The following is a 10392-nucleotide window of genomic DNA, read 5'->3' on the forward strand; positions in this document are numbered from 1 at the left end:
AAATTTAGATAGTGTTCTATATGTGATATTTAATCTCACACTAATAGAAGCTAATTGAGCAAGTTTAATGATTTTTTTTACCTTGTCATTGTAAACATATGAATATATTTTGAATTTTGATAAATTTAACATTTTCTTAGAAATACTTAAATTTTAATACTTCTTTAAAACTTAAACATTTTTTTTAAATTATCTTAGTATTGCGTTCTAGAAGATTCGTGGCTGTATAAAGATAATTTAATGTCTCAACATTGTACTAAAATCCAATACACACATATAATAAAAAAGAGTTAGGAGGAGCCACCAAGATTCTTTACGTGGAAAAACTTTGAAAAGGGAAAAAATCATAGGAGTTTAGTCAAAGTAACCCATTATATGATTGTAAGTACATGGGTAAACACTTCTACTGAATTAGAGAATATGAAATTGCAATACTGATAATTATAGGTTTATAATAGTCATCCAGCTTTAATAGCTATAATTGGACTACAACAAATGTAGTTTTTGGCGCGAACAGGCCGCAAAGACAGCTGTTGGTTGCTACAAAAACGGTAGTTAGTAAAAAAAATTGTAGCCAGTGGCTGCAATAATATCGATTGGCCACAGAGTTCGTAGTTGGAGACTACAATAATGTTAGTTGACAACGAAGGCTATAATTAGATTATTAGTAGTAATTGCCAACATATTCGTTGTTAGTAGCTACATCACCGTCAGCTAGGCGGAGAGGGCTTTTTGAGAAGTTGAAGTATTAATTGACCACATAGGCCATGGTTCGTAGTTGCAAGAGTGTTAGTTGGTCTGAGATGCCATAATGGGAAATTCAGAAGTAACTAACCTCATATGTTAAGTTGAAGCTGTAAGAGCATCAATTTGTCACATAGATTGTAGTCGGAAGCTGTAATAGAAACAAGCCACATAGGCCACAATCGCTCATATAAGTAGTAGTTGGAGGCTATAGTAGCAGTTTTACAGGTATGTCGTACTTGATCACATAGGGCGTGGTTGATAGCTACAGTAGCGTTCGTTGACATTCTCTTGGGTTTGTTATTTTACGCTAGAGATAACACATATCAGTATACAACGTATAGAAAACTTTTGAACTCAAGAGAAAGTCGTTGTATTCTAAATATGACTATCATAAGCAGTTGTTATCGAGAGTTATCATCTGATTTTCGATACACCATGCTCAGGATACTACTTTACACCATATTCATTACACAGTATTCATGATACTAAATTACTTCATATTTGAGATACTTCATTGAGCGACCTGCGTTGATTGTCCTTGATCATAAGTTTTTTATTTTGTTTTGGAGGTCTATGATGAGACATATGACCTTATGGATCTTTATGGATGACCTATATATCGCTATTGGTATTTGTCACATCTGAAATCTCAATGAAGGCAACCAAGTTCCTCCTTTTTCAGTGTCATAGTTTTTGAGATTCTTCTGGATGGACTTTTTCTGGTGATATGCATATGTGACACATATGAGATCAGTATTTCGTAGGTTAAAGATAACCAATAACCCTTTTTTTAATAAGGTCAGTTGTCTTCTTGTAGTGACTGTTTTGTTAGCTTGCATGCTGTGTTCTCTGAGTCCTCATAGCTGCATCTTATTTTAATTGATAAATTCTATCATTCATTTTTACTAATGTTACATCTAAAGGTATGTGTTTTATCATTTTAAGCCTTTAGGAAAGATGAGCTCGAGGATTTCCAGTACCTCCAGAGTATTTTAGTGCTACTGCAAACTACTATGTGTGATGCTTATTTCGTGGCAACCACATAACTACGAGAGACAATATTACAGTTGTTCAAGGAGAAAAACAAAAAACTGTGACTTCTTCAGGTGGGCATAATGATCGAGTGTGAAGATTTTCCCTAGAGGACGGCTTATCTCATGACTTACACCAGCTACATTTTAAAAATACTATGATCATATTTTTAATTGATATTTTAATACTCTTTTTTTTAAAATTTGATAGTCATGTTACTCGTTATTTAGTGAGGTGCTATTTTTATTTTGTAATGTTCAAACTTGATATTTACTTTCAAGAGTGAAATGTGCTACTATGAATGGTTCTGTTGTAAACAACATTACAGTACCAGGGCAGAATAATCATCTGACCAGAAACAACTGCAGCATAACTGTTTCAAACTGTAGAAAACAAACAAACAACGAATTTATTTAAAAGAAGCTTCTCCGCAGCAACTTTCTGTCACAGCTGCTGCAAACACCTTTTAAATAGGTTGTAGCTACCCCAAACAAGCCCTAAATCACGATATTGATGAGTGATTTCACTAGGAGACACCATGTGGCGCCATGTCGATTCACAAGTTCATCTTTTTTGCAATTCTTTTTAAGTTGAATCTAGCTAATATTATTATTATTTAAATATGTGAATCAATCTGTCTTAATATTATTTAATTTATGTTGAGATAAAAATAATATAATTTTGTTGATTGTTTTATAAATTTAACTCATTTTAAATTAAATTCAATTTTTTGTTTATAATAATTAAATTTTAATTAAAAAATCTAGGAAAATTTCATTTTCTAACGAGTGGCCCCACCTCACTTGTATCATCTATGCCTATTAATTATAATCAATAAATTCCTCATTAATAATATGCAATGTTATAACTAATTATTTGGCCAAAACAAAAATATTGTTGCTTTCTTGCAAGAAAATATCTACTCTATTACTAAAAAATTAAATCATTGCATTGCCTTAGAATGATTTTTATCTCTTTAAAGAATAAAAAATATTAACAATAAGTTGATATGATTAAAAGTTTAATTCCACACTTTTCCTTTCAATAAAGCAAATTAATCAATCTCTGTGGGATATAAAAAAACTATTAAATAAAATTTCAATAAATCAAATTTAAATAATTATAGTAATCTTTATATTAATTTTAATGATAATATATTTAATGAAATAAATTAAAAAATAAAATTTTTGCGTCTCTGATTAATCGAGCTTTATTAGAGCGATTGGGTTGAGGCAAGGAGGACTCATCTCGACGAGTTTCTGTCTTCGGTGGTTATACGACCCGTTGGAGGCGGTCATCTAATTTTGTTGGTCGGAATTAGACGTGTTATTTTCACTTAGGGTTTTTTTGGGACAATTGCAGATATTTGAAGAAGCAACTGTGAAGCTGCTAAAAAAGAAACTGTTTTTCAAAAAACTACAGTAACTATTAAAAAAAATCATAAATTCAGACCGCAATTTTCTAGCAGGCATCATAGGTAGTCAAGTCTGATCGGAAAACACACGTTTCAGCTGTAACTTTTTGGGAACACAGACAAAATGCGTTTTTGTCAAACAGATTGTGGGGCGACACCACATAGCCACCGTACCGCTGACTCAAGCACACCCTTAGTATGGTGGCCATCATATAAGTCTACAATTTTATCTATTTTATAAATATTTTCTAAACTATCATTTTTTAATATTCAAATATTAAAATTTTCTTGTTTTAAAATTTTTCCTTTTAACTTGTTGCTCAAAATATTTATCCAAACATTTATCCATTTAATTTTTTTTTTTTAAAATTTTCAATTCTTAAATAACATAACAAAATTGCTGAATCACTCAATTCCTCCAATAATCTCACCACGCAATTAGAAAATAATGCAAATGTGATCACTATCTTTGGGCCCCACACCTTCCTCTGCAACTATAAAAACCCCTCAGCCCTCACAGCCCTTCGCTGCCACTCCAACCTGACTTCTTCATTAAGCAACCAGATGGCTCCTTCCCCCGCTCAATCAAAGCTTCTCCGCGGCCCGCCGCCGGGGCGGCCGGCCTCATTTCATGGATCGCCGGCAACCGCTTCATCCGATCTACCACAGATTCGTCGGCCGAAGACCCAACCGGACCTCCTCGACTCTATTCGGACGCTTCCGCCACCGGCGCATCCACCAAAGATTCTGGTGAAAGTGACCGTGCAGAGAAGCTTGGGTCCGGTTCAGGTGATGGCTTCAACGGATTGGACGGTACTTGATTTAATGGCGGCCGTGATTAAGATCTACATCGAAGAAGAAAGACTTCCATTACTATGCTCCACGGATCCGTCCGCATTCGGCCTCCACTATTCCCAATTCAGCCTGGAAAGTAAGTCGGAAACCCTAACCCGATCTGTAACTCTGTTCCTCCCTCCCGTTCTTATTGATTAATCAATGAATCGGTTATGTAGGTTTGGATCCTGACGAGAAGCTGGTGAATTTTGGTTCGAGGAGCTTTTTCCTTTGTCCGAAGCGGAAATCTGGTTCGGGGGTCGGAGATAGGCCGGCTGGGGCGGTGCCTTCTTCGCCGTCGTGTTGGAAGGAGGTACAGAAGGGGTCCAGGACAGGTATTCCGTGGCTTAGATTCATGGATTGTTTGCTGTAGATTGTTCCGGCAGATGGATGCTTGTGAATTTTTCATTATTGTTCACTGCGGCTTGGAAGAAGGATCGTATTGGAGAGGTTGCAGGAATTGATATATGGGGATGTAATTGAGAATTTAATTTTATTGTATATATGAATGGTTATTAATGATGATATTTTAGTAGACGGATTTGGTAAGCCATCAATAGCTTGTTTGAGTTTGCCAACAAAAAAATGATTGATGGAATGGATGATCGATTAGATTTAAGATATTATAATTTCTTCATTTAAAGTTGACCTAACACGCTTAATCTATTGAAATTAAAAGTAGATATTATTAGGTGTGAGCAGCAGATGGAATTCTCCATCTGAATGACAGCTTACATGTGGTTATCAATGGTGATCGACACCTTCATAGGCCAAAATTTATCATCAGATCTTAAATACGGTATTATACGTTATGTTGTAGCCATATTTGCGATACGACATTAGAAATCAGGAGTCACCGACAGTGGTGAGCAGGGGCGGCAGGTGGTGGTCAGCAATGACTAATAATCGATGATAGACAGTTACCGGGGCTGAAAGTTCTCGTTAGGTCTCCAATATGGCGTTATACATTATGATCATATTTGAGATACGACATTACAAGTAGGGGTGGCTGACGATGGAAAGCAAAGGCGATTGACAGGCGGTGGTCAACTACTATCGAGATCGGAAGTTATCACCAGGTTTCCCATACGACGTTATATGTTACGTCCATATTTGAGATACAACTTTAGCAAATAGGGGTTGTGCGGTCGGTTGTGGTTGACGTCGGCCCACAAGTGATGGTCGACTGTGGTCAACGACTACGGATGACAAATCTTATTGTTGTGCCTCAATCCACTTTGGAATTCCTTCTCTCCAAGTGAAAAAAGAGAGTCAATTTATATCTATCCTTCGGGGTAGGAGTATTTTGATTTTTCAGTGAATAACTTCTCTAAACCCACATTATTTTCTCTTGATCTAAGATTTCTTTAAAGATTTGAGGGTGTTAATGATCTTAAAATTAAGCGAATTTGAGCTCGTTGGATTCCTCTCGTTGAAACGCTCAACTTTGCTATAAATATGTCAACTTTGAAGTTCATTTGTCCATTCAATTAATGATCCAAAACCTCCAATTATGTTTTAATGACTTGATCTGGCTTGATGGAACTCAGATAGAATCAATTTTAGTATCATTGGGTTCGTCTTGTCAATATGGTCTATTTTACTACAAACTTACTGAAATTGGGGTCTTGATGATCTTAAATTTAGGCCGGGAACAAGAAATTCATGATACCGCTCAATTCTTATATATTTATGCATCTAACACATACTTCAATTTTTATCTAAATATATATGCTACCTACCTTCTGCATGAAAAGCTATACTCGAGCGCGTCAACAGTTGAAACTTTAAGGACCGTTTGGACAACAAAATATGATCGTGATGGCAAGACCAGATAGATGCTTTAAGATAGATGCTTTTTTCCAAAAATAGTGAGCTTACAAGATGTTCCATATGAAGAGTTTTTAAAGTTCAATAAAATGAAGGTAAATAATATCTAACATTGTTGTCAAATATTGACTCAAGTAATAGCCTTTTGTTGTTGGGAATTTGTCATTGTTTGTTGATACTATATTTTGGGTGCGCTCTATGGTAGTTGGGTCTTTTAGGAGTTATTTTTCATACACTCGCATATGATTCTTCTATAGAGGCATCACTCAATATGAAACTTTTTGTGGTATGTTGTCATTACACAATGTTCTACCTTCACTTGGCCTTCTACGCATGCCTCATCATTACATACTAAACATTGGTTCATCAACCTTCAAGACATGCACTAGGGCTATTGTCGGTCGCCATGCGGCTGAGTGCGATTTAATGTAGCGTAATATAGTGTTTAGAAATTAGGTATTTTAATTTGAAGAAAATGAGGGCAAACTGATCTCATTGATTCATATAGTTTGAATAATTGAGCTAATTACGAGTAATGTACTACCCCGAAAGGTAATACACTACTTGATAATAAACTCGATTAAATAAACTATAGAAATAAATGACTTTCGTTTGATCTGCAAGTTTGCATGATGACCGATAGATTCCCCTATTCGATATGTGAGTCAAATAGGGTTTATTTTAAGTCTAGGTTCTTTTAAGTTCTCTATAAGGGCAAGCACCTATAGTTAATTACATGTTAAGCGAAAGAATCACTTAAAAAAACTCTCGATAAAAATCAGGAATCTTTTGTTTTCATGAGCCAAAAGGAAGGGTTTTCAACAAACAAGATTGTGAGATTTTCAATAGGGATTAGTTCAAAGGTGAAAGATTTTGTTTTAAGAATGAAAAGAAGAAAAGTATAAGAGATTAAAGATCCAAAATAGGTTCTTGGTAATCCCTCAAACTATCCTAATATTTGACTCAATTTAAGATGATATTAATTTAAGTTTAAGATGATATTAATTTAAGTTAACCCTTGTCAGTTTTATTAATTAGGACTTAGATTTGTGTAATGATGGTCTACACAAAAAGCCTAGAAAGATGGAAGGTTTTACGTCGAGTGACTACCTCAGAAACCTAAAACAAGTTAGGACATGCTGCATATCGGGACTATGCAGGAGCCTAACAAAAGAGAGGTTTTATGTCATAAAAGACAACCTAGAAATCATAAGGATTGTCATTTAAACTAAGGAAAGGGTCTTGAACGAACTGCCTATAAAGTTTGCCCCTTCAAGTGTCTTCAAGTCTTCAGGTCCTCCAATCTTATTATTAAGAGTTTTATTGGTTTCGATAATTTTATAGTGAATTAATTAAAGGGTAGTGGAGGTATAGTTCAAACCTAGACCAAAACTAAGTTCACTTAAGCTAAGTAATTCCCTAGTGTTATAATTTCTAGGTTCTCCATAATCTAAACAATTTTTATTTCTTCATCATTTGTATTTAACACATGCATTCTATGTTTGATAAAAACAGTAAAAGAACATGCATTGAGATACATAAAACAATAAATAGAGCAAAAGAAACAATGTTTTATCAAATTTTTATTAAATTTTAATTATTTAATTAGTGGTAACTCATTCAACATGTTTATGGCTCTGTCGTCCGGGGTCGTCGGGTGTTCTAGCTTACTTAGTCCAAAAGGTGGTTGCCCACCAGGACCGGGAGATTCTAGGACCGGAAGATTCTTGTCAACATCCACAAAATGCATCGTCTAAGGAATGTTCGTAAACTAGAACAAAAAGAGATTTAAGTTGCGTTATGTGATCTTTGTGATTAAGATTTGATTAATTCTTGAATTACTTCATCAATTTTAGGATTGAAATATTTTAAGTTGTTTACATATTATTGTCGAATTTTAAGTGTTTTATTTTAGTTATTTTTGTTCACTTGTTATTACTTATATGAAGTTGACGACTTCGAAGCTGACTTAACCTCAAAATCATGCTTTAAAGCCTTATTGTATTTTTTTTAGTTTAAGTTCAAGTTTTAGTGTGTTTTATGCAAATTTTGCCCCTCCCAATGTGTTTTATTTTATTTCTTAATTGATGTTCAAGTTGAGGGGTTTAGGTTTAGCTTAGGTTTAAGGTTTTACCTAAAAGGTTCTCCTGTGTTCAACCTATGGGTTAGGTTCTTAACCTAAGGTTTAGGCTAGGTTTAACTTAAGGCTAAGCTATGATTCAAGTTTATTTAGCTTAAAGATCAGGATTGGATTAGGGTTAACTAACTTACGGTTTAGGTTAACTAATCCTATCGGTTTGTGGTTAACTAACCTAAGATTTAGGTTAACTAATCCTATTAGTTTAAGGTTAACTAACCTAGAGTTTAGGTTAAATAATACTATTGGTTTATGGTTAACTAACCTAGGGTTTAAGTTAACTAATCATATTGGTTTTGGGCTAACTAACCTAGGGTTTATGTTAGCTAATTCTATTGGTTTAGAGTTAATTAACCTAATGTTTAGGCTTAGCTAATCGTATTGGTTTAGGGTTAACTAACCTATGGTTTCGGTTAACTGATCCTATTCGTTTAGAGTTAACTAACCTAAGGTTTAGGTTAACTGATCCTATTTGATTAGGGTTAACTAACTTAAAGTTTGGGTTAACTACTCCTAATTGTTTAGGTTTAACTAACCTAAGATTTAGATTAATTAATCCTATTGGTTTAAGGTTAACTAACCTAAAATTTAGGTTAACTGATCATATTGGATTATGGTTAACTAACTAAGATTTGGGTTAACTAATCTTATTGGTTTAGGGCTAACTAACCTAGGTTTTAGGTTAGCTAATTCGATTGGTTTAGGGTTAGCTAACCTAGGTTTTAAGTTAGCTAATTCGATTGGTTTAGGGTTAACTAACCTAAGGTTTCGGTTAACTAATCCTATTGGTTTAGGATTAAGTAACCTAAGATTTAGGTTTAGTTTAGGATGAATCGAATATATAGGTCAAACTAAACTAAAGTTCATGTTGACTAACCCTAAAATCCAAGAAGTTTAGTTTGAATGATAGGATGACTTAAATCTCAAGCTTAAAATGGTCCAACTATTCAAATTGGACTTAGCTAAAGGTTAAGTTTCCCAGGCTAGACTCGGTCTAAGGACTGGCTGACCTAAAACCCTAAATGACTAAAATTAGACTTAATGGGTGATTGACTCAATCATTGAGTTGGCTAACCAAGTCTGTAATTAGGTTGAACAGGACCTAAAGAGAATTGGCTAGATTGGACTTAGGTTGAGCTTGGGTTGCATAAACTTAGCCTAAATTAAACCTGAACACTAATTAACATGTTTTAATTATAAAAAATATTTTAAACGTGATTTTAAAATTTTTAAACCTCTGTTTATGGACAAACATTCAATCAGAGAGAGTTTTACAATTTTTATAATTTTTTTAATTTTTAATTTACATAAATATGTCGTTTTGTTCAAAAATTAAAATACAAATATAGAAACATTAAAATGTCTTAGAAAAATCAGAGAAGCTTTCTCAAAGGCCATTTAATATCTCTGCCAAAATTCATATTTTTCCTATTTATATTTTAAATTTTATGATTTAAATACTTCATAAATTCAAAAATTAATTTAAAAATATTTATTTAATGAAAAATCGTGATTTTAGTTTTAAAAAATTCTTCTCAGTTTTCTAAGTTCATAGCATTTTTCAGTTTATTTGTTTTAGTTTTCTACAAAAAGTTATATAATTTTGAAGTTAAGTCGTAATTTCTGGAATTTAAAAAATAAATAAATAAATAAATAATTTTCAATTTTCTATTCTCCATCCCGACACACACGAAGCCGGAACCCGCGACCAACGCATGTAGGAGAACCGACGGCCGAAACTTCTCGGAGTCCGTTCTCCGCCGATGCTCAACCAAATTTTGCATTCTTGGGCTCGTTTTGTTCAGCTCAAAGAGTATATCACATCCATATGGATACTTGGGTATTTTATGATATATTTTTCAATCTGGAAGGGAGAGAAGTTCAGGATTATCGTTTCAATTTAAGAGATATACCTGAGCCTAAGAGGTTTGTCCTCAATTAGGTTTGAATAAGTATGCTTCTTTGAGCGTATACAACTCCTCGTGGCGTCGATTTGACGTGATTTTTTAGTCGGGTTGGAGGTTCGCCAGAATTTAGCTCGGTGTCGGCTTTTCCGGCAACGTCGGCGTTTTCCGGCGAGGGAGGAGAAAGTGGAGCTGTTGCTGTGTGTGTGAAGAATGAATGGAGTGGGTCTTATATAAGAGATGGAGAGCGTCTTCGCAAGAGCAGGATGGGTGGAGGGCAACTCAAGGAAGCAGGTAGCGATATCCCGACGCATACGTACGCATGCCTACATGCGCATGCGGATGAGTAAGGATAATAAATAATATTTATTATTTTTTTATGGTTGTATGCGGTACTCATTCGGAGAGGGAGGGAGAGAGAGAGAGAGGGGGGGAGAGATAACGTGATGCGTACAGGATAGTTTTATCTAAAGATGGAAGCATGTGTTAGTTAT

The 10392-nt window shown here is 34.4% G+C and overlaps 1 protein-coding gene across 1 annotated transcript; it reads left to right on the top strand.

The window, feature by feature from the left end:
- Positions 1 to 3645: 3645 nt before the first annotated feature.
- On the top strand, positions 3646 to 4580 carry LOC110032303 (uncharacterized protein At4g22758-like). Its single transcript, XM_020735886.1, has 2 exons — positions 3646 to 4124; positions 4207 to 4580. Exons 1-2 carry the CDS (start codon positions 3758 to 3760, stop codon positions 4398 to 4400), a joined length of 561 nt encoding a protein of 186 aa, XP_020591545.1. The 5' UTR covers positions 3646 to 3757; the 3' UTR covers positions 4401 to 4580.
- Positions 4581 to 10392: the final 5812 nt, after the last annotated feature.

This window comes from Phalaenopsis equestris, unplaced genomic scaffold (genome assembly GCF_001263595.1).
Source record: "Phalaenopsis equestris unplaced genomic scaffold, ASM126359v1 Scaffold000915, whole genome shotgun sequence".
NCBI classification, from domain to species: Eukaryota; Viridiplantae; Streptophyta; class Magnoliopsida; order Asparagales; family Orchidaceae; genus Phalaenopsis; species Phalaenopsis equestris.